The sequence below is a fragment of the Cervus canadensis genome, chromosome 27 (assembly GCF_019320065.1).
Source record: "Cervus canadensis isolate Bull #8, Minnesota chromosome 27, ASM1932006v1, whole genome shotgun sequence".
In the NCBI taxonomy this organism is placed as follows: Eukaryota; Metazoa; Chordata; class Mammalia; order Artiodactyla; family Cervidae; genus Cervus; species Cervus canadensis.
This window is the reverse complement of record NC_057412.1, coordinates 5,552,419-5,578,043: the sequence shown is the minus strand read 5'-3', so window position 1 is coordinate 5,578,043 and position 25,625 is coordinate 5,552,419. Positions and strand designations below refer to the sequence as shown.

Sequence of the window (25,625 nt, the reverse complement as noted above, 5' to 3'; positions counted from 1 at the left end):
TTGTGTGAAAGGTGTTACAAATCTACTGCAGCACAGTACTTTATAGCTGATTGCATTAGTTCTGTTCCCAGGCTTCCTTTGTTGACCATATGAGCAAAACTGGACTAACAAATAGACTCTTGGAAGGGAACACATTCATATGTAGAGGACTTACTGTGCCTTCCTCAAGGAAGACCTCCTTGTCCCATCCCAGGTTAAATACTCCTGTGTGTTCCCGCAGCTTCTGACCTCCATTGAGGAAGTGCAATCCAGCTTTGGGTAACAGAATGCTTTTCTTTTTCATTTTATTATAAACTGTGTGAGGGCAGGGACCATATCTGTTTTCCTCACCATGGTATCCCCAGAACCTAGAAGGGTGCCTTGAATGTGGTGGACCCTTTTATTTTTTAAATTAATTTTTCCTTTTTAGTATCCTTTTATATTATAGTCTCTGATCCAAGTACCATTCAAACTACTTATAAAATTAGACTTTAAAACACAAAGATGAATGGTTTCACTCTACTAGAAAAACAAGGTACTTGGTACAAACTAAAAAGATTTTTTTTTTTTTTAACACAGCCAGAAATGGCTTTGTCAGGCTGAACAGATAAGAAGATTCATCAAAATAGCAAACTTGACAGCTGATAATACTTGGAAACCAAACACTGTGAATCAGAGCAAGTGATGGAAAACAAACCAACACTCAAACTCATTCTGGAAAAAAACCCTGTTGTTTTATTATTATTTAGAAAGCACACACAGCAGTTTATTGGGATGAAAGAGAAAAGGTAAAATAAGTGAGCGTACAAATTCATTTCAAAAGAATCCGTGCCGCTTCCCAAGTAATCTCAGTCTCTCTGAGCTTTTTAAACTTTTGTATTTCTTGTATCTGTGTCCATAATCCGAGTTATGCATATAGACGTATGGAAAACATTGCACCGTTGTTAGAAATCCTTTCTCCAAAAACCTGCAGTAAGCATGTTTTTCTTCCTGAACGCTTACTCCAGGTATGTTGTCAGCTCACGCCATCGTCTCTTTTCTCTGAGTTCGTCTTTGATGACAAGTAAGGATACTTGTGAAGGATGATTTCCCCTTAGTTCTTGACTTTTTCTTTAACTTTTTCTGATTTTTGAGTGAGATTCCCAGTTCTTCCATGATGGCATTGAAAGAGAGACACTGGAGAACATGAAATAATAGAGCATCAGTTTGATCCACTTGTCTCCAGCCTTCATTGATCTGTTTCCTGTCTAGGCTTTTAGGATTATGAGATATTGGTTGAAGGTAACTTTGCTACAGGGTGAATCCCCAGCCATTTCCCACACCTCCTCCTCCACCCACTGGCCACCCACATTTACTACTGGGGGAAACAGATTTGGCAAGTCAGCTGGGCAAACTTTGGGATTTCATTCACAAATGAAGTAGCAGAAAACTACCCAGGTAGGCTCTCAAAATAGAAAACTTACCTTTGCGGAGACACCAAAATAGAGTTAAATTAAGTCATTTCCCCCAGTGAGATGATCCAAACATTGATAGGATTATCAAGGCATACGGACACTTCAGTAATGCTATAGAAAATGAACAAACCTTCTCTACACCAAGGCTTTGTTTTTTTCTCCCATGAAACCTTACTTTGTTCCTAAAATAAAATCTAATTCTTGATGACTTTCCTTTCTGATAAAAAAAAAAAGAAAAAAAAAACAATTTAAAATTGTATATTTTCTCCAAAAAAAAATAATAAAAGTAAATAAATGAATAAATTAAACAGAGATCTGGCAGCAGCAATGATGCAGCTGTGGTTGAAATGAAACTAATATGGTATTGAACTGCACAGCAAAGACGATGGCATAATATGAAAAGAAAATGGAATTATGATTATAAAAATTTATGCATATGCAGATGGCATATATGTGCATAGATGTGTCTATTATAATTATGCTATATCTGTTCACATGCACAATATATAAATAGCATAATAAGACATAATTTGCCATCATTTTTTTCCAGCCAAGAGAAGATCTTTGAGTGACAAATTTCTGCTTGTATAGGGATTTCTACAAAGTAGTGTTGTTTTTGAAGAGACTGCTCCTAAAACGCTCTCTAAAAACCCAGAGCCTTTGGTAAAGTTTATGGCAGTGCAAGCACTATTCCTTGACCAGTAACTCACAAAATGCGCAGAGTTGAAAGCCAAATGATCATATGCCACCAGCTGATTTCTAGAGGATGTGCGTGTTCCTGACAGGAAGGAAGTGGTGGCCCTTGTGTGCAAATTACAGAATGTCTTGTGTGGTCCTTCTGTACCAAAGGGCAACATGCTTTTCTGAAAATTGACACCCTACTTTGTTCCATAAAAAAGGTGATGCATTTGAAGCAAGTAGCATTTTTAATTCTTCTACTTGATTTGAGAATCAGACAACAAATTTAGACCCTAGGTGTAAATTATTGGCTTACCAGGCTCACACCTCTAAAAAACTAGCTGTTTGCATATTCGTTCTTGTTTCTTTTACACCTAAGTGTTTATAGGATTTGAATTTCATTTCTACTTTTCTATGGTACTAAAAAAAAAAAAAAATGAAAATTCAGGTCACGCATGTTAATTTTCTTTCAAATGGTAAGTTGTGGCTTCAGTGAATTGAGAAGGTGTCACACCACACAAAGAAAAATTCAGAAATGTTTCCCAAGAATTATACTTCAAAAAATGTAACGGCAAGGGTGTCACAAATGAGATATAATTTTTGTGCCATTATGTGATGTTATGTATCGCTACTAAGATAGAATGAATATTTTATAGTTTTGCTGTGTTAGATAGTGCTGTATTTGGTTTTGCAAGCTTTGTTCAGAATTTTATTTGAAAGGAAGAAAGTGTTTCTGCGCAGGACTTTTCTGGTTTCAGAAAGTTCAGTAAGATGGAGGGGGAGAGAGAGAGAAGGAAGGAGTGCCAACGAGTTTACATATGCTCTGACACATAAACTGCACAACAGCTTTAGAAAGGAGTTACTATGCCCATTGTATAGCCGGGGAAGCTTACTATTAGAGGTATTAGATAACTTGCCCAAGAAATATGATTCATAAGTTAAAGAGCTTGTATTTGAACTCAGCTCGTTTGACTTCCCCAAATTAACATCTTTCACTGGAAATCTCCCACACCATGATGCTTAATCCTTTTAATTAAGTCATTATAAAGAGCATTCTGTGGGTTCTCTTCTCATAAAATATGTTAAGAACTATAATCTTTTGTTTCATTTGAAGTCTTTAATGCTTGATTTTTTTTCTCGACTTTTTTTTTTGGCCACGCTGTGTGGCACGAACCAGGCATTGAACCTGCGCCCCTTGCAGTGGAAGCCTGGTGTCTTAACCACTGGGCCACCAGGGAAGTCCCTCAGACGTTTGATTTTAGACAAATCACTTTACTTTGCACAGAAAACCACAAAATTGGGCTTCTATTAATAGACATGGCTCATGTAGGAGATACAACCAGAAAGGGACTCTTCAGTCTTTCCTTTCTTATTTTGGGTAAAGGGGCAATCACAAATCTTATCTTGATAATACCTATCAATCAAATTTTTCTTTAAAAACAAAACAAAATCCCCCTCCAATTTTTTGATTGCCTGAAAATACAGCAAACATCTTCTTCATTTTTTGATTAACCCTGGGTATTTATTTCTTCCTGCCTGTGTGAGAAAGCATATAAATATCATTTTATCAGTGGCCTGGTTTCTCTGTCTTTGGTCATAAACTATGATTTCTTTTTGATTCTTACTCTGTCTCCAACTGTCAAAAGGAAAATGGCAAGATATTGGGGCTGACCTTTCTGCTTCCAAGTTTTTGCTATAGTCACAAAACAAGATGACCTTTAAGGCCCCTCCCAGCCATGAACTTGAGTAAACCACACACTCTCATATCCACAGGAAATGAAAGTGTGAAGGTCATCTTTCAACTCAGAGTAGCTTGGGAGAGGCTTGTCTTCATGAGTTAATTTGCCTATTGTAATCTAAGAACTGAAAATACATGTAACATATTAAAGACTGAGCTTCTGAATTAGGATCCAAATTATGGTAGCTTTCCAAGCTTTTACTTCCAGATTTGGTTTTATGAGCCCCTTTATGTTCATACAACCACCCACCCACCCACCCACACACACACTACAGGTAAGGCGTGAAGGTGTAAATTTCTAAGCTCTTTTGTTAGAAAATACAAAGCATAAAAATGCCCACTAGCTGCCTTGCACTAGAGACAGGAAACTAGAGGTAGGATATAGCAGCAGCATCTCAGTACTTTGCAGGCTGGAAACCCCCCTGATGAGCTTGGATCCTGGGTTGCCCCATTTTTCTCTGGTAGATGGAATTCATGTTTTTAATGGATCTACATAGATGACCATGGATTATAATTGTGAGTTTGCCCCTGGTGTCAGAACACTGGAGTTGAAGGTTAAGCTTACTGGACAGGTGTTTATTTTCTTTCTTTATTTCTCAGTTTTCTTGTCTGTAAACTGAAAATAATAGTAGAATACTCTCTTTTTAGCAAATAAAAATATTCCCCTGAGGAATCCTTTTCATAGAGCTAATATGAGACTCATTAACCTGACATATGTTAAACACTTAGGCACAATACCTGGCACATAGTAATTACTCTCTGTCTTTAAAATAAAATGTTATGTAGCACTGAAAATATTTTAAGCCTATGGCACTTACTGATCTACGTATCTATCTATCTATGAAATTATGTAGAGTCCCTTGGAAAACAAAGTGATCAAACCTGTCCATCCTAAAGGAAATCAACCCTGAATATTTATTGGAAGGACTGAGGCTGAAGCTGAAGCTCCAGTACTTTGGCCACCTGATGCCAAGAGCCGAATCACTAGAAAAGACTCTGACGCTGAATAAGACTGAAGGCAGGAGGAGAAAGGGATGACAGAGGATGGGATGGTTGGATGACATCACCAGTTCAATGGACATGAACTTGGACAAACTCTGAGATGGTGAGGAACAGGGAAGCCTGGTGTGCTGCAGCCCATGGCGTCATAAAGGACATTACTGAGCCACTGAAGACCAGCAACAATCTATCATCTATCTGTCTATCATCTATTTTGTGTGTGTGCGTGGAGCAGAGAAACAGTAAAGAAAGTTGATATTTCTTCAGTTTTAGCCTTTGCATGTCCTCCTTTGCACTAATTCCTTTGAATATTTTATAAACAGTGTTTTAGTTTAAGCAGGTTCTGTGCATGTTTAAAGCATAGAATTTTCAATGCCTGTTATTACTTGTTTCACCCAGCCCATAACATGCTTTGGTGTTTATGCAGTAACAGGTTTTTATGACAGCTTGTATCTTGTTCATGATAGGTGCTCATCTATAAGAAGGAAATGGAAACTAACTGCACTTCTCGTCATTTAAATGTGTAATCGTCTTTGTGCCTATGGGCCCCCATTTACAATGAATCACTATGATGATATGTTTGATGGGAAAATTCACTGATAAATGAATGTGTATAGTAATGAATGACAGTACTGCTATCATGCTGTTCCTGACTCTATCCAAAGATAAAGTGGTGTGTGTGTGTGTGTGTGTGTGATTTCTCTTGTAGAAGAAAGGAAACTGAGAAATAAAAGTTAATCTATTAGAGACTGCAGCTGAAACTTCAACTAGCACTACAGCTTTCTTAGCTTTAAAAGAAGAGGGACCCAAAGGTACAGATGAACATATTTGCAGGGCAGGAATAGAGATGCAGAGAACAGACTTGTGGACGAAGGGCGTGATGGGGATGGTGGACGAATTGGGAGAGTAGACTTGGCATATATACACTGCTCTGGGAAACTGCTGTATAGTGTAGGGAGCTCAATTCAGTGCTCTGTGATGACCTAGAGGGGTGGAATGGGGCAGGGTAGGATAGGAGGGATGCTCAAGAGGGGGAGGATATATGGATACGTATAGTCGATTTACATTGTTGTAGAGTGGAAATCAATGAAATGTTGTGAAGCAACTACATCCCAAGTCTTTTAAAAAGGAGCTACTGCTTCATTCTGCAGGGAGCCATTCCTCTTGTCCACTTCTTCAGTGCAGATGGTGTGTCCCATCAACCCCCCTTTCCTTTCCTTCTGCCTTGTTTTACCTCCTTACCTGGCTTGTTTCTCTTTATAATTGCTGACTACTGTTAATTAGCTGTTAATTAACTACTGTTAATCTTTGGATTAACCCCGATAATTGATCTCTTGGTACAGCTTCCCTGATAGCTCAGTTGGTAAAGAATCTGCTTGCAGTGCAGGAGACCCTGGTTTAATTTCCGTGTCTGGAACATCTGCTGGAGGAGGGGAAGGCTACTCACTCTAGTATTCTGGCCTGGAGAATTCCATGGACTGTATAGTCCACGGGGTTGCAAAGAGTCATAGATGACTGAATGACTTTCACTTCACTTCAGTGTGAATATGAACATAAATTATTCTCTTCTGACACCTTTATCCTATTATTGCAACTCTTTCCCTGGAAGGGTTGGGAGGAGCTAATTAAGTTCTTCGCCTTTTGTAACTAAAATAAAATGCCTCAGGAAAAAAAAAAAAATCTAAGGTGGAGAATGTTTTTTACATCATAGGAAAAGTTGTGTGCCTGGATTTGATTTTCGATTACAATATTGAAAGAAGCCAGCCTAAACCATCTGGGACAGGCTTTCATATTGGTTGCAAACTTGGCATCAGGATGTGAATATCAGGTTGATTTCTCATTGTATATTCCACTTTTATGCATTCAGTGCTTTCATTCTTTAGTACTGTTTAGGAGAACTACTTTGAATACATAACTTCAAGGGTTTTTCTGACACATTTTTTAGAAGGTCGGGCCTACCCAAGAATATAATACAGGTTTTACATTTTGTATAGTTTTCTCCCTTTAATTTATTAGACTCCTTATTCAAAGTCACTTGAAATGATCTGTAGCATTGTGTAATAAATTTTCACCTTATGCTTAGAAGAAGAGAATGATATAGGCAATAATAAAGTCATTTTACTGCTGCAAAAATCTTTAATTTTATATACAGGCTTTAACTTAAAGGCAAGCTGCGATTTGAAGTCTTGCTGTAAAACCATTCTTAGAAAAATATAGCATATCAGTAGATATAGTAAGGAATACTTTGCTGAGAAATAATGATTATTACAACTATTGTTATTATTTTCTGGGTCAGAGGCAGTGTCTCAGTAATTTTTTTTTTTTTAACAAGAAGGACTAAGCATTCACATCCTTTAATACTAGTAAACTCTCAGGTCTCGTGTGGCTGTAAACCTCGTATGTTCAATATGCTCTGGGCCTAGAGTCCAAAAGTTTTTCAAGGAACCTGACAGAAGACTCCTGCTCATGTGCTTGCTATCTTAAGGTTTTGGAAAGTCTGGTTGCCTATCTGCACGAGTGTTTTACTTCTCAGGATAATTGATGATCTGAGAACAGAGATCAGGCTTCAATTATTCCACATTAATTACAGAAAGGAGAGTCTTAGAGGAACTATGCATGCACCGTCTTTGTGTGCAGTTCCCGTGTCCTAGAACTCAGAATTCGAGCATCATTTACTCTGGTTTTATCAGTTTTCTGAGTTTGTTCAGAAACCCTGGGTCATCTTTTATGTGACCATCCTTGGAGTTTTTTTTAAAGAAAACGGATCTTTGAGGTTGAGAGTCGCCACGGTAGCTTCCATAATAGTGGTTATGATGAACTGTGCCCTGGAGCTCATGAGGAAGTTGGTTCTCCTCTGAGTTTGTACCAAAACTCTCAAGTGGAGGAAATCTCAACACTGAGTGAAAATGTCAAAGTGTGGTCCCTGCCCTTCCCCTCACCTGTGAACCTGGGACTCAGCCGCTACTGCTTTCCCAGACCGCTTCACTGCATTTTTATGCTTTAAATGGGCTCTTCATAGGTACCAGCCCCTAGAGCCTGTCTTCTCTCACTTTGGCTATAGCACATAGATGCCAGTAGCTCATGTTTCCTAGCTCCTTTTAATGCCATGTTTTACCATCTTTATGTCCTTTTACCCTCTTTCTTCTGTATTTCATTTTTGTCCCCAGACATGAGGCTTCTTGCTGACATTTTAGCTCTCTCAGGTTCTAGATTTAAGCTTCTAATTTCCCGCATGAAGGCATGCCCTGGAATTCCTTGTTTCTTATCCAAGGTCTTTAAAATAAATATATCTATAGGGGAAGACAGGGTTACTTGATGGCATCAGATACACATGGATCATCTTTCTTGGGTTAATTTTTATTTAAGGATTTTATTTAGAATTTTTTTCCTTCCACTAAATTAAGTATAGTGTGGGATGTCATTTCTTCACTCTCTCTTTTCACCTGGTGTGACTGTCCACAATCCCCAAGCTCTTAGGGCAGCCGTCCCCAACCGTTTTTGCACCAGAGACTGGTTTCATGGAAGACAATTTTTTCCAGGAAAAATTGGGAGAGGGGAGATTCTAGGGCATACAACCTAGAGCCCTCACAAGCACAGTTCACAGTAGGCTTCATGCTCCTATGAGAATCTAATACCACTGCTGGTCTGACAGGAGGTGGAACTCAGGTGTCAATGCAAAAGGTAGGGAGTGGCTGTAAATACAGATGGGCTCTGCGAGTGGCTCAGCTGGTAAAGAATCCGCCTGCAATACGGGAGACAGACGAAGTTTTGCTTGCTTGCCCCCAACTCACATCCTGCAGTGTGGCCCAGGGATTAGGGACCCCTTTCTTAGGATATAGAGAAGTTTATTTCCCTCTAACATTAGAGATGATTTCATAGAAAGTTTTGAAATACAAAGTTAACAGCAAGGCAGAACATTTTGATACTAATCTATGTGCTTTTTTCCAATTCTATATCTCAACCTCTCTTTTTCTACTTCTAAAGCAAGAGCTTTCATATGCATGGCCCTGAGGGTAGGGTTGACCAAGGGGAAAAAGAAGTCAAATTTGCAGCTTTGAGTTCTGAAATAAACTTGTATGGATCTATAGAAGCCATTGCTGTCTTTGAAGCTATTAATTACAACAATCAGGTGTTTGAGAGGAGAAAAAAGAAGGTGCCTGGAATTGTAAAGGTTGAGAGCCTTCTGGATCCAGCATTTGTGACTGGGCCAAGTGGGGAAGATTGGACTGTTCGGTATCTGCTTTCAAGGAGAAATGTCCAGCCAGGTTTGGGAGAGCCTAAACCCCTAGGGATACCTGAGAAGGGGCCCCTCACTTGTCACTGCTGGGATAAAACTCCCAAGGGGTGGGAGAAGGCAAAACAGCCTGATAGGTGGCGGGGGATTCAGAACACAGGGAAACTGTGCCCACTCTCGGGCCCAGACTCTCAGATGAAGCCGTCATTTGAGTGGAGAAATGTCACTGGGCTGCCAGGGGGCCAACTGGAGACTGTCTTCCAAGTCTCCCATGGCCTCTGACTGTTCTCAAGAGCAGCTGCCCCAGAAAAAGCACAGAAGTGGCAGATGGGTGTGATCCATCAAGCCCGTTGGCCAAAGAACAGAGTTGTTTCTGTAGTGAGGGCAGACTTCAGGGGGGCTCACGTGGCCAGCCAGAGGCGAGCAGTTCTCTTTGCCTAGAAGTGGCAAAAATATGTTTCCCTGCCAACCCAAAGTGTTCAACAGGGCCTTTTCCTCTCTGGTGTCATTGTCAAAGGTCAGTGTGAATTTCATCTCTGACCCTCTAGCTTATCTTTGGCTTCCTTACATCTCTTTGGGCTTCCCTTGTAGCTCAGTCGATAAAGAATCTGCCTACAGTGCAGGAGACCCGGGTTCGATCCCTGGGTTCAGAAGATCCCCTGGAGAAGGAAATGGCAACCCACACCAGTATCCTTGCCTGGAAAATCTCATGGACAGAGGAGCCTGGTGGCCTGCAGTCCATGGAGTAGCAAAGAGTCGGGCACGACTGAGCAACTAACACTTAACACTTAACATCTCTTGAGCCTGCACCAGCCCCTCTGATAAGCTAGGAGGCTGCCCACTGCCTCTGGATGTCGGTCTCATATGAATGTGCCCCGGCTCTGCCTGGCAGCCTGAGTTAATACCATGGAAACTGGCATCCCCTCACTTCACAGAGAAGAGGGCTTGGTCCTTTTGGCAACTGAGAGGCTGTGTTAGGATCATAAAAATAAACTTCCAATATATTCTTTGCATGCCTCTTTTCATGCAGAGAATGACCCTGCCTTGGAGGTAAATGAACTCTGATGATGGCTACAGATACCCGTAGGGCCTGTGGGCACAGCACAGCGTGTCTCTGGGGTACTAGCATATACCCACATGTACTGAGTACACATTTTTCTCAAGCTGCAAACTGGGGTGTGCAAAAATAGTTGTGTGATGTCATTTAAAAAAAAAATAGCAACTCATCCTAGCCTAGAGGTCCCCATCTGCCAGTGGATCTTGTCAACTCAAGGTTAACTCACTTTTGGTTTAAAACCACACTTGCATTTGGTTAATGGCTCAGTTAATACAGGCTTCTTTCCACTTTTCTCCTCCTTTTCTTTCCCAGGGGTGTCTTGGCTTAGCAGAATTTGATCGAGGGCCTGGGTATTGATGATAGTGGGAGTGGCTGGTCCAAAGCCACTTCTGTCCTTTTGGCTCCCCCAGGGATGTGACATCCTGCCAGACCATGGTTGCTGCTCTCCATCTCTGCTGCGTCCTCTGAGATGCCCTGAGGTTCCACTGTGGTCTCCATATCAGGACTACGTATTGAATCGTTTCCATTCCAACCTCAAGTCTCCTGATCCACTGGTTCTCTCAGGCCTTCCACAAGGCTCCTGGTTGGGAAGGGCCATGGATTTTTGGATGCTTGCCCTGGCATGCTCTGAGGTTAAGCAGGACTCTGAATGTGCTTTTAGGCTCACTGACTAGACACTGATATTTTTCCATTTAAGAGACAGTTGGATGTATGATTTCTCTACAAGTCTTGCCATCTCCTGGGTTACATACTATTAACCCAATTATGATACTTTCTGTTCGGGATTCCCTTGAGATTTTCTGATGTTTCTACTTTTCTGTCCCTCCAAACTGGGGCTTGGCTCAGAGATGGTCATGAGAGCTCCTCTCAGGGATTTGAATAGCACTTAAACTTAATGATTTCCCTCCAGTTTTGTCTTTCCTAGTGGTCAAGAACTGGTCAGGGATTGGAAAAAGAGGTAGAAAATTATGTATTATGCATATTTCCTCAACCTTGACATTGTTCACTTGCTCAGTTGTATCCCACTCTTTGCAACCCCATGGACCTCAACCTTGACACTCTGGGTTTTAGTTTTTGCTAATAAAGAGCTAGACTTTTTGAATTCAAACAACTAATTTATTCAACAAAACACCTAGATCTTGAGATCAGAAGCCACAGTTTTTAAGGTTTTTGTCTGTTCTCCAAATTTGTAAAATCCATGTAAAATTGAAAACATAAGAGTTTGAGTCATCTCTAGCTTGGGGGCAATGCATATAAAAACTTTGATGCTGATGGTGAAGGAAGGTAGGGATAAAATCAGTGCAAAAAGAAGCACACCATCTTTTACTTTGTTTCCCTTCGTGTCTCTTTAGCAGAATTACTTAAGTTTCACTTAAAGATTAGAGACTTTCCTGGGCACTGCAGGCCCCAGAACTTCTTCTTTCTAGAATTGGGATTGAGGCTATAATCAGTTCCATAACTTTGAATAACTCCCTAGGTACATTTCCTTTCTTTTCTTTTCTTTTTCCTTTTTTATGCCTATTCTATAGGCTCAACAAAGAAAAAAATGATTCCACTTATATAATCTTTGCTGTATTTTTAATGATTCATTTACGATTTATTCGATGAGAACCCTCTCACTCTATGATGCCATGATAGCTATTTTTTTCTATATCCAGAACCAAGCACTCTACCCCAAGTATTGAAAAGGCAAAGTTATGACAAGAGTTTAACATGTTCAACATAATTACATAATCTTTATATATATATAAAAGACTTCTTCATGACTGAGCACATGAAGAAATTCAGAGGTGAGGAGACCAGAACTACTTTTCTCTTTAAAGGGTAGGATTTTAGTACCTGTCTTTTTCAGTAGAAAATACATGCTGACAATATTCTACGTGTGGCCAGAATTATGAGACCAGAGAATAATGTAATGAATACACAGCTCAAAGGCGGAGCAGCACAGCAAACATCTCAGACATAAACAACTGCGTCTTATATTTAAAGATTCAGTTCAGTTCAGTCGCTCAGTCGTGTCCGACTCTTTGCGACCCCATGAATTGCAGCACGCCAGGCCTCCCTGTCCATCACCAACTCCCGGAGTTTACTCAGACTCATGCCCATCAAGTCAGTGACGCCATCCAGCCATATCATCCTCTGTCGTCCCCTTCTCCTCCTGCCCCCAATCCCTTAATATATATTTATATATACATATGTTAATGTGTATACATGTGTACATATGTATATACAGGGCTTCTCAGGTGGTGCAAATCATAAAGAATCCAATGTAGGAACTGGAGGAGAGATGGGTTCGATCCCTGAGTTGGGAAGATCCCCTGGAGTAGGAAATGGCAACTCACTCCAGTATTCTTGACTGGGAAATCCCATGGACATTGGAACTTGGCTGGTTACAGTCCACAGGGTCACAAAGAGTTGAACACGACTGAACACACATGCATGCCTACACATGTGTATACACACATATATGTATACACACATATATGTACACACACATATATACATATACACAATATATGTATACACAATATATATATACATACATATATATGCATACACACACACACACATATTCTCCAAGCTTTTTTCTCCTCTGTTTCTACACTTTATTTTTTATTTTTTTAAAAAATTTTTTTCCATTTATTTTTATTAGTTGGGGGCTAATTACTTTACAATATTGTAGTGGTTTTTGCCATACATTGACATGAATCAGCCATGGATTTACATGTATTCCCCATCCCGATTCCCCCTCCCACCTCCCTCTTGCTTCTACACTTGAATTTTCTTCCCACTTTCTATGAGAATTTAAAAAATGCCAGGGTTGGAAGAGAGTTTTAAGTCCAACCCCCTCATTGCACAGATGACCAAGTTGAGGAGGGAAGTATATGCAATGCCCTGCCTAGAGACCCAGCCATCCAGCAGCAGAACAGGGACCTGACTTCTTGGCTCGTGGTTCCCGAGTCACCTTCCCACTGGGCCACAGATGTCTTTCAGGGTTTGATTTACACGGTGGTGTCAACCTGTACACTGGAAAAGTTATTTCTAAATGGATGCTAATTGCTTCTTGGCCTCTCCGTTAATTAATGAATGTTTGGGTTTCCAGGCAAAGAAAAGCCTCTTTGCACAATTAACAGAAATAACCTGATTAGAGAGACTTCTCCAAATCGCTTGCTAAGTAAGTTAATCAGACTATAGAAGAAATAAAGTCAAGGATGCTTGGAAGCATCTGATAACGTGCCAAGTTTCAGTGAGAAAACAAAATTACCAAATTGTGTTAGATTATCTCTAGACACTAGTCTTTTTAGCTCTTATGGTTGGTAAAGACTAAGTGATCAGAAAAACATTCTTATTTGAAGTTGAAAAATCTGAGTATTTGCAGTCTGAACACCCCAGTTGAAAAAAAGAAAGAAAATTCTGACTAAGCTAAATTTAAAATTATAATCACTAAGGAGAACACAGTGGCTTCATTACATCACTCAGGTTTTACTCACTGATTTTGTGTGTGTCTGGACATATGCATTGTGATGTGGAAATGCATGCAGTGCAGTGTGGCCAATTAGCCATGTTTGGGCTGATGACGATGAAGCTTAGATTCTGCAGGGCGTAGAAACCACACAACACGTTCGTATCGTTGGTTTTCTATCACAAGAATGCCCTTCTCTTTACAAATAGAATTTCTTTGAAAACTTAAGGGAGAATCCCACTTTCCATGATACCAGTCTCTGTGGAGAGGATTTAGAAAGCAAAAATGATTTTAATGTGCCTGTGCATCTGGACATAAAATTCTATAACTGTGAGAAGCATAATGAGATGGTTCCTAAAGGCAAGTTAAAACTGTAGCATTGAGCAGAAATTTTTCATTATCTATAAGAGTTAATTAATAATGCCATTTGGCACAGTTAGATGTGCAGAAAATAGTACAAGAAGTAAGAACGCTTTGTTTCCCTTTTGCTTTTCAAGGCTGTTCAGGCTGCTTTTAAATTGCTTACTAGGAAATAGACCTTTAGAGCATAAGGGTCATGGGTTTGGAAATTAATTGGGATTCATTATTTTGCTGCTTTGCCACAGATGGCTTACATACAACATACCATAATGTGAGGCAAATGCCTTGAGGTATTTGGAAATAATTTTCCTTGGATAGGTTTACAGTCATATAATCTAGCTGATTTTTGTAAAGTCACAGTCTCTATCCACCATGTATTCCTTGGGTAGTTCCAATTTTGCTGGAAAAACTTTAAAATAATACAATTTATAATTTTAGTCTGAAACAAAACAAGCTTTATTTTTTTTGCCTTATTGCATGAGGCTATACAAGCTTGTTAAGAAATAAATTATACAACATTACATGCTCCATAGTTGCTTTTCAATCTCCTCATACCCCGCTGCTCTCTTCCTAACTTTAAACAATGTTTCTCAGGGTATCATGTTTGTGTTCAGTTGTTCAGTCCTGTCTGACTCTTTTGTGACCTGTGGACTGTAGTCCACCAGGCTCCCCTGTACATGGCATTTTCCAGACAAGAATACTGGAGAGGGTTGCCGTTTCCTGCTCCAGGGGATCTTCCCACCTTGTATCTCCTGCATTGACAGGTGGATTCTTTACTACTAGTGCCCCCTGAGAAGCCCTTCTTAGAATATAATCCACAGATAATCTGCCATTGTTAGTAAAAACTCACATTTTCCGTCTAATTTGAAGTCACACTGCTATATTCAAATTAATTTTAATAAAAACTCATGCTTACCAACTACCTTTAAGTAGAACAACTGTATTTTGGGTTGTTGGGAAAAAGCTCATAAAAAAAAAATTACTTTAAAATGATCCTTGTTTTGAAGATGATTTCAATGGAAAGTCACGTACATGGTCTAATTTTTAGAAAAAACTGCTATATTTGAGCTATTTTTATGTAAACTAATGTGCACAACTACTTTTAAGCATTCATTCTCAGATTTAGTTAAAAATTCCAATTCCTGGGCTATATTCACTGTGGAGGAATCTCTGGAGGTACAAACTATACTCTGTATCTTAAATAATTTCCCCAGGTGATTCTGATGTACACTGAAGTCTGAAAACCAGAGACATGAAAAATAGAGTTTGAAGATTTTCTTGTATGTTCAAGTTCTCTCTCTCTCTCTTTTTTTTTTTTCCTAAATTCACTTAAAATGTAATGGTTCCTGCAGGGGTCATTGTGGCCTTAGTGGTTATTTACTTGATGGCAAGAATATGTCTGAGAGCATATATGAAATGAGAAAGAGGAGAATGTAAGAAACCAGGGTCTGAAACGAAGGACAGTTTCTCAAGGGAGGAACAAGGCCCGAGATGGAGCAGGAAACGTACCTGCCTGAGTATCTCGAGTAGGCCTGCCACTTAGAGCTAAAGAGGGAGATCATCATCTGAATATAATGGCATTTCTACCTCAAAGATATGCATGGTTCCTTCTTCTCTCTAGAGAGGGTTTACTAAATATTTAATGCTAAATATATCTTGCTTGGAATTAACGATCCTGCCTCTAGAATCGAGAAACAGCAACAGCCAGAGTGCCTATTACAGACATAAGAGTATGCTTTGGGTCACTACCACATAGATTCTGTGATCTGACAGGTTCGAGAAGTGCTGGATACTTTTCCAACTTGTTAGAAATTCTCAACGCATCCTAACATATTAAACACACTGAAATGTTTTGTAGTAAAGGGACATTTTTCCTGGTGTTCCCCTGGTTACTCAACCATGAAAATCTAATTTGAGATTTGACCAATGAAAGTCATTTTCACAAACACTCCTTTAACTCAACCATGTGACCTAGAAACTATAGCCCCCTATTACATATAAGAAACCAAGGCTCTGAGAAATTCAGTTACTTGTCTACAAACATTTAGTATGTGGCTCCACTAGAACTTGAACCTAAGTTTGGCTGCTTTAGAAAATTCTCTTCTAAGAGACTGTTCTAGGACTCTGGGTCACTGTCTCACGTCTATTTCAGAGTCAACTGTTAGTAAAGCTGGAATAAAATTGTGGAAAGGATTAAACTAACACTACTGTATGTTAAAGCATTTTGAAACCATAAAATAATACATAACTATCAGAATTAGTTATGGACTTCTCCAGGCAAGAATACTGGAGTGGGTTGCCATGTCTTCTTCTAGGGGATCTTCCAGACCCAGGGATCGAACCTGTGTCTCTCATGTCTCCTGCACTGGCAGATGGGTTCTTTACTATTAGCGTCACCTGGGAAGCTATTTACAGTGTAAAGTAGTACATAAATATTAATTTTATCTAAGCCTCTGAATCATACTTTTAAATGATACTCTGTATAGAAAGGTAAGTTTTGTTACCATTAATCCTGATCATCTATACCTCATATATTACCCTTGAACTTTTTGGGTAGCATTTTTGGCTTATTATATACAGTCCTTGGGAAAATAAGTTTATGTAATTGGTGCTTTCTATATATAGAATCAATGAATTATAAATTATATAATGTTTATCCCAATATCTGATTTTTTTTTTATTATGAGGATGCGAACTCTGACTTAGGGCAAACAGTATGTTGCTTTTACCTAAATAAATGCTAGTAAATCTTAGTGTAATTTATAGATATTTTCTTAAAAGTGTATTTATTTAAAGAAGAAACCAAGACTGAGAATCAGTCAGGGCAAAGTCAACTTTCCTGAACATGCTTTACTGGAGAAATACAGAGTTAATCGAAGAGACTTGTGATTCAAAAACTGGAACCCATTTAAAGCTAAGCAAAGAGAAGGCAAAAAGGTACATGATTGCACAGATGGCCTATGTCTACTTCTGAGAAATACATTTTGGGGGATCACTTCACATGTCAAAAGGTAACCCCATTAAGGAGAACAAAGACAGATGGATTCTGTATTGAGGGAAGATGAAAGGCATCTTCAAATCCCCAATTCATTGTGAAGAGGAAACAAGCTCAGAGGGACAGCAGGCATCTTTTGTCACAACAAATTAAGTATGTTGCTGGCTTTCTGTGTCACCAAGCTCAGTTAGAGTGAAAATTACTTACAGCATTTGAATGCAGGTGGAAAATAAATTTATAGAGATCTGTAACTGATGTATAGTGGAATTTTTTTTCTCTATTTTCTTCTCCTTGTCTTTCTCCCCAGTATACTTGGAAGGAATTGAAAATGGCAAAGGATCCAGAGAAATGAGTGTGAAAGCAGCAAGCCTCAGAAAGATTGCTACAAAAACAACCATTCTATCCTGGATGAGTAGGGTGGGAATGAAATAACATCTTGTGAAAAGATGTTCATCAGTGCAAAGAAAGAGGCCGGGTGAGTAGAAAATACAAGAGGCTGGACATTAATTTCTAGCTTAGGAATTGGCTCGGAGGTTGCAAAAGATAATCTATAGCTTGAAAAATCACAGTTCCTTAAAGACTGAACATACTATCTATCTGAACCTATAGAAGACTCAATTTCTACAAATAAATGTTACTTGAGAGATCCCTACTCAGGGATCATCTTTGACTATGTTATGTCTTCCTGAGTGATGTTCAATTTAGCTAATGCTCTTCGTCTGTGGTGCCTGAGGTTCAGTTTTCATTTTCTAGGTCTCTTTTTTGTATCTTTAAAATCTAACACATCTTTGAATCTCTGTATTAATGACACATTTCAAATAGTAGACTCAATTTGAATTAGAAATTAACATTGTTAAGGAGTTATGAAAAGATGGGGTTTTAGATAGTTGGAAAGTGTGGCTTTACAGAGCATATGGTACAGAGAGAAAGAAAGGAGAAAAGTTTGACAAAGATGAGAAGACCGCTGCAAAATAACAATTTGTTTTCACGCTTTGCACTTCTGAATGGCTGAACCTACTTTGGTATGAGGAAAAAGTTGCTTAATCTTAATACATGAAAATACAACTAAGATAACCATTCTCTCAATGGTATAGCAAATTGCTGTAAATGCACATGTTTTGGAGTCTGTATACATCTAACATACCTCTGTTTCAACATCAAATGCACGTGTGTTTCTAGTGCATTGAATTCAATGTTCAGAGTACGTGAGTTTTGCTATTTTAAAACAAGGGTAGGGGTTATGGCTATTTATGTTTAGTAGACACAGATATCATCAACAACACTAATTAGCAGAAACAGTTTCTACTGAGGTACACCTTCTTCTTCTTCTTTTTTTTTTTAAATGATTACACAGTGTGAATTGAGGACTGTGTCCGAATCCCTTTCTCCTCTCGAATTAATTTGCCACATTCTAAATCCGTAGATAAAGTGGTTCCAGAAGTGGAGTTGGTTGGATGGGTTTGCTTACACTGCAGTCCATAAAAGAAACAAAAAGCCTTGCATGCAAAAGAAATGAGAAAAATATAGAAAAATGAATAAATCAGAAGCAAAAACATGAGTGTTTAAATGAAAATTTAAATCAAATGACAATTATGAGAAGCACATTAAAGCATAACATATACAAGCTTTTATTTTTCAAATTAGTTGCATAAAACAAGACACCTCAAGAGCAAATTGAAAGTTAAAACAAAGCAGATCAGTCCATTCTCCCTTTTAGTTAAGGACAGTTTTCTCTAACAAGGTCTAAGAAAGTGGTGTTTGATGTTCTCACAATTGCCTTGTAATTTCGGGAAAATTTTCATGATGAAAACTAGGTTATAATCAATCATCCCCATCTTTGGAGATGTTTCCACTTAAAGAAAGTGGGACTCTATGAGATTATTAATCAGAACTGGGTACATTATTTGGAAGGGCGGAGCAAAACGGAAATGTACAGCCCTGTGTTCTAAAGATTTTAAGGGTTTTAAGACATTGATAGCTGAGCCTCACATTAGCACTGTCATTAACAGTGCACAATTTCAAAATTCTAGCTATTTTTAAATTCATTGGGTACCAGATGCTCTACAATGGGCATGAGCTTTGTGTTTAGTTTATTCTCATGGGTTTATGAAGGAATTATCTTTAATCACCATCCTCTAATTCAGATTAGGGAAAATCTTGGTGTGATTTTTCATCAAAGCTAAAAGTAGCAGGCAAAAAGTGTTGACTGTTGAAATCAATGATAATCCTAATTTGGAAAAATAAATTTTTTCATATTTTATTGTCATCCTGTGTTGTTCATCATTTTTTTTTGAATTATTTTTTTACAAAACATACTTTGATAGAGGTAATGTTCAGTTTCAAAATATTGCATTTATGTCTTTATATAGACTGCTTTGCATTAGTACATGTGCTCAGTACCTAAACTAAGGAGATGCTAACATTTCTTTCAAAGATTTTTTTTATAACTTTTCTAATTTTGGATTTATTTCTTCCTTGCTCTATCTAGGGTTTCTATCTTAAGAGCAAACAACTGTTGAGGAAATTAACTGAGTTTGGAAATTTTTGCACTGTCATTTCCAAAAGTGCTAATTGGATTTAGTGTATAAGGTTGCTTCCTTCTTCTCATTAATAAATGATGGGCCTACAGTGCCAGCAGCACCTGGCAGGGATTCAAGAGCTCTTTGCTCTAATTCAAAAATGGCTCTTCTTGGCATCTAACTCAATAGTCTATTACAAAAAGGGCAAGCTCCTAAATACCCCCAAACTTAGGACAGATAACACAAACCCCAAACGAACCCGTCTTGGAAAGAGATGACTCACCTGTTCAATGTCGCTGTTTTTTCGGGATTTGTATATAAATTCTCCGATGGCTACAAATACAGAAAGGACCAATCCAGCAGCCAGAACGATGAAGATGCCCCCAATATTTTCTACTCCCAGAGCACTGGCCTCTTTGTTGTCTTCTTCTGGACAGCCATTTCCCCTCCACCATTTTTCTTTCATCATATGCAGTTTCCCCTCTTCTTGTAATTGAAGAATAGCAATAGTAATTTTATCCCGGTAAGGAGAGCCTGTGAGTGAGGACATTTGGATATTGGTCACCAAAAGGTTGAAGAAGATGCAAAGAAGGGTTATCATCTTAGAGGTTACTTACAGGTAAATTACACGTGTCTTAGAGATAACTACTCACAGCTATTGGAAAAACCCCAGTCTACAAATTGGCCAACAAAGGGCATGGAAGCTCAATCCTATATTTTGAAGGATCTAAATAATTGGAAAGGACAAAGCTGACATGCTGAGCTGAGCTATTACCCAGATTGTCGCTTTTAAGTAAGGAACAGCCGAGCTGGGAAATGCATGACATCCTGCTGTTTCTGGTGAGTTTCCTATGAATCTTTACCCACGTTAGAGAATTTCATCATTTCAGTTCCATTTTTTCCAGGCTTTTGGATGTCTAATACTGTGACAGCCTGGCTAGATGATCACCTGTGCCATTTCTTCTTCCTATGGGAGTAGCTAGACATTTCCTATTCTCCTTTACAATGCCTTGTGGTGACTGACCAATTCCTAGCCATTGGGAGCTAAAGCGCTGTATGACTAGTCCCAGTCCTGTCTCATTAATCCTCCCAACATGATCCTCTACTCTCTCCTTCTCTTTCCTCAAGTACTCAGCAAGGAGGAAACAATTTTAAGACACTAGGGATAGTGGAACCACTGGTTAGAAAGGGCTTGGGTCCCAGGATGACTGAATGAATCAGAATCCCTCTCTCAATCTGCTACTGGATGATAACAAAGTCAAGAAATAAGTATTTATTGCCTTGGCCACTACAGACTTGCAGATGTTGATTAGAGTAATTAGTTCATACTGACTAATACACTTATTAAGATACTATTAAAAATAAGTTTTGAATAATTCAAGGGTCTCACAAAATACAGCTAGATTTAGAAAGTTTGCAAGTACTTTATTGATTATTTATACTCTGTCTTCTAGCAATGCCATTAGACTTTTAATTCTGTTAAGAGTAGAGAGTATCAACATCATCTTGCTGCAGCCACAGCTTGCCCAATACTAGATCCTTATGTTAATCAGAGCAAAGGAAGAGATAAAAAAAAAGTGTTAGATTTCTTTATTCAATTTCTCCTTGAGTGCTAAGAGTTTTTGGAAGCTTTTTATTCTACTCAGTAGGTCTTTCTGTAAACTTTAATATTCTTCTTGGTGGAAAAAGAAAAATGAAAAAAAAAAAAAGAAAAGTAAATGTGGCCTCTTATAACCAGAAGAGAGCTTCAGTCAGTTCACTTCAGTCACTCAGTCATGTCTGACTCTTTGAAGCCCCATGGACTGCAGCACACCAGGCATCCCTGTCTATCACCAACACCCGGAGCTTGCTCAAACTCATGTCTATTGAGTGGGTGATGCCATTCAACCATCTCATCCTCTGTCATCCCCTTCTCCTCCTGCCTTCAATCTTTCCCAGCATCAGGGTCCTTTCCAATGAGTCAGTTCTTTGCACCAGGTGGCCAAAGTATTGGAGCTTCAGCTTCAGCATCAGTCCTTCCAATAAATATTCAGGACTGATTTCCTTTAAGATTGACTAGTTAGATCTTCTTGCAGTCCAAGGGCCGCTCAAGAGTCATCTCCAACACCAAGCATCAATTCTTCAGCACTCAGTTTTCTTTATGGCCCAATTCTCACATTCGTACATAACTACTAGAAAAACCATATCTTTGACTAGATGAACCTTTGTTGGCAAAGCAATGTCTGCTTTTTAATATGCTGTCTAGGTTGGTCATAGCTTTTCTTCCAGGGAGCAAGCATCTTAATTTCATGGCTGCATTCACCATCTGCACTGATTTTGGAGCCCAAGAAAATAAAGTCTCTCACTGTTTCCATTGTTACCCCGTCTATTCACCATGAAATGATGGGACTAGTTGCCATGATCATAGTTTTCTGAATGTTAAGTTTTAAGTCAGCTTTTTAACTCTCCTGTTTCACCTTCAACAAGAGGCTCTTCAGTTCCTCTTTGCTTTCTGCCATAAGAGAGGTGTCATCTGCATACCTGAGGTTATTGATATTTCTCCTGACAATCTTGATTCCAGCTTGTGCTTCATCCAGCCTGGCATTTCGCATAATATGCTCTGCATATAAGTTCAATGATCAGGGTGACAATATACAGCCTTGACATACTCCTTTCCCAATTTTGAACCAGTCTGTCATTCCATGCCAAGTTCTAACTATTGCTTCTTGACCTGCATACAGGTTTCTCAGGAGGCAGGTAAGTTAGCCTGGTATTCCCATCTCTTTCAGAATTTTCCACAGTTTGTTGTGATCCACACAGTCAAAGGCTTTGGCATAGTCAATAATGCAGAAGTAGATGTTTTTCTGGAGATGTTTTATCTATGATTCAACAGATGTTGGCAATTTGATCTCCAGTTCCTCTGCCTTTTCTAAATCCAGCTTGAACAATTGGAAGTTCTCAGTTCACGTACTGTTGAAGCCTGGCTTGGAGAATTTTGAGCATTACTTGGCTAGTGTGTGAGAGGAGTGCAATTGTGAGGTAGTTTGAACATTCTTTGGCATTCCCTTTCTTTGGGATTGGAAGAAAAGGTCTTAGGATCCATATTATCCAATCCACTTATTTTCAGAACTGAAGGAAATTAGGATGTGAAAATATGGGTGAAAATAATAACTACTGGCAGAATCAAGAACTTAATTCAATTCTCCTAACTCTTTCTTAGTGTTGTATTCATTAATGCTTCTCCCTCCACCCCCATCCCCCACCCCATGTTATCTACCTCTCTCTTGCATGTATCTTGTTCTAAGGCATGGTTTAAAAAGCAGAAGATTAATATTGTGGCATTTATCATTTATTCCCATCCCTCTCAAGACTTCCTAAAGTCATTGTCAGTACCTCAAAATTAAGTTTAAAAGAAGATTAATGTAGAGAAGGAGAAATACTATATGATATCCTTTGTATGTGTAATCTAAAAAGAAATGATATAATTGAACTGACTTACAAACAGAAAGAGACTTACAGGCTTAGAGAATGAACTTACGATTGCTGAGGTGGAAGGATGGTGGGAAGGAATAGTTAGGGAATTTAGGATGGTGAAAGCAGCCATGAAATTAAAAGATGCTTACTCCTTGGAAGGAAAGTTATGACCAACCTAGATAGCACATTAAAAAACAGAGACATTACTTTGTCAACAAAGGTCTATTTAGTCAAAGCTATGGTTTTTCCAGTAGTCATATATGTATGTGAGAGTTGGACTATAAAGAAAGTTGAGTGCAGAAGAATGGATGCTTTTGAACTGTGGTGTTGGAGAAGACTCTTGAGAGTCCCTTGGACTGCAAGCAGATCCAACCAGTCCATCCTAAAGATCAGTCCTGGGTGTTCACTGGAAGGACTGATGTTGAAGCTGAAACTCCAATACTTTCACCACCTGATGCGAAGAACTGACTCATTGGAAAAGACCCTGATGCTGGGAAAGAGTGAAGGCGGGAGGAGAAGGGGACGACAGAGGATGAGATGGTTGGATGGCATCACCGATTCAATGGACATGGGTTTGGGTGGACTCCGGGAGTTGGTGATGGACAGGGAGGCCTGGCATGCTGCGATTCATGGGGTCGCAAACAGTCGGACATGACTGAGTGACTGAACTGAACTGCACACGCTGCTATATTTAAAATGGATAACCAAAAGGACCTGCTGTATAGTATGGGGAACTCTGCTCAATGTTATGTAGCAGTCTGGATGGGGGAGGAGCTTGGGGGAGAATGGATGCATATGTATGTATGGCTGAGTCCTTTCACTGCTCACCTGAAAATGTCACAAATTGTTAATCAGCTATTCCCCAATACAAAAGTAAAAGTTTTAAGCAAATGTTAAAAAAAAAGATCAAAATGATTTGGAGTTAGATTGTGGCTTGCCATTTAAGACTGTGGATTTCTGGTGAGAAAATGACTCACAAAAGCCAAATTAAAAGACATTGGCTACTTGCTTAAACACCTTCAGAATAATGGTTAGTGTCAAAATTAGCACAGTTAACATACTCATAGTATGTGAGCATGAGAGCTTTACTTCAATGTACAGAAAGGAGCTTTGAAGAATGTGGGAATGATCACAGGGCAACAATTGCAGCAGTAATCATGGCAGCATACACAGTGGGCGCTCAGTAAATATCGCCTGTTGCTCTCCTTCTGCCTTCAGGCTGCATGCTGCCTAAGACAATTCAGACAGATGAGATCAGATCTCTGTTCAAAGTTGGTCTCCAAGGAAGGTCATTTCCAGCTTCCTGGTAACCTGTTTAAGGCTTAACTGCTCTCATTCTCTTCGAGTTTTATTTTAAATCTCTCAGGAGGAGCATTTCCAGAGCCCTGTCCTGAGAACCTATAAGAAACAAAGTTTTCAGTTTTGGGTCGTGACTGAGCTGATTTTGCCCGTCATTGACGGCGAGGAGGAACTTGGAGCCTTAAGGGAGCCAGCCAGGGCAAGACCAGAAGTATGTGGGAATTTTTTATATTTGAATGTATTTTAGCTTCAGTTGTTGTTGCTTACATGGACTGAATGACATTGGAAGTGATTTATGACAAGTCACTTGAAAAAAATATATATGTACACACATGAATCTTCCTGAATAGCAAACTGATCTTTCTTAAAGAGTCAATTCATCATAGAAGAAACATCTCACAAATTTATCCAACAGCTGTGTTCCCAATGGATGTATTCTCTCTGAGGTCTGCCATCTGTTCCAATTATTCCCTCATTGTTTTTGTTTTAAAAGCATGACAGGTTTATAACCACTATGAAAAATTCCTGGAGTGTATTTTTTTTTTTCACGTAGGGAGGTGGAAAAACTCTTCAATTTTGGAATTTGTATGTCAGACACTGCATGAGGTTGGCAAAAGTTAGACTAAATTGGAACATTTAAATCTCTTTATATCATATTATATAAAATATAGTGATAATTATCACAGGGCCAGCTTCCTTCACTTGGAGGTATAGTCATTTTCAAAATGCTATATTGGATTCCCTGGTGGTCAGTGGATAAGAATCCACCTGCCAATGCAGGGGACATGAATTCAATCACTGTGAGCTCAGTCCTGTCTGACTCTTTGCGACCCTGTAGAATGTAGCCTGCCAGGCCCCTCTGTCCATGGAATTCTCCAGGCAAGAATACTGGAGTGGGTAAGCCGTTCCCTCCTTTGGGATCTTCCTGACCCAGGGATTGAACACAGGTCTCCTGCAGTGATGGAATATTATATATATATAACATATATTATATATATATATATATATATATATATATATATATATAACATCTAGCTTCTTCCATCCCATTATCTAAAATGAGGTGACAAGGCTTAGTTAGGGAGATGAGACATTGCTTTTCAAATGAAAAAGAAGCCTAGTATCCTTTTAGTTAATGTCTGACTATCCTACTGAGTCCCCTGAAGAGCACAGTTTAAGGAGAGGTAACCACTTGGGAAAAGTGTACACTTCACTTGAATATTGGCATTTTCATCAGGAAAAGTTATTATAAATAAAGGGGCAATAAGGTAGTCACATGTTGCCCATCCCAATCATGCTGCTGATTTATTTAAAGGACACACATAACAATAATAATAACATAGTTAATGTCTTTACTGCATATATTTCTAGCACCAGAGGTATTGCATGGAGTCAAA

General features: G+C 39.0%; 1 protein-coding gene across 7 annotated transcripts in view; it reads right to left on the bottom strand.

Annotated features, from left to right (window-relative positions):
• Window positions 1–694: 694 nt before the first annotated feature.
• Window positions 695–25,625, bottom strand: part of GRIK1 (glutamate ionotropic receptor kainate type subunit 1) — a 438,990-nt gene continuing 414,059 nt past the window's right edge. For 3 of the 7 annotated variants that reach the window (XM_043449029.1, XM_043449030.1, XM_043449033.1), the window contains 3 exons: window positions 19,760–20,010; window positions 1,564–1,650; window positions 695–1,155 (listed from right to left, as the gene is read on the bottom strand). In XM_043449029.1, the coding sequence (XP_043304964.1) occupies window positions 1,000–1,155; window positions 1,564–1,650; window positions 19,760–20,010 (494 nt within the window). In that variant the 3' untranslated portion in view covers window positions 695–999. Of the gene's footprint in view, window positions 1,156–1,563; window positions 1,651–18,046; window positions 18,454–19,759; window positions 20,011–25,625 lie in introns of those variants that run through there. The other 4 variants (XM_043449031.1, XM_043449032.1, XM_043449036.1 and 1 more) reach the window with 3 other exon arrangements.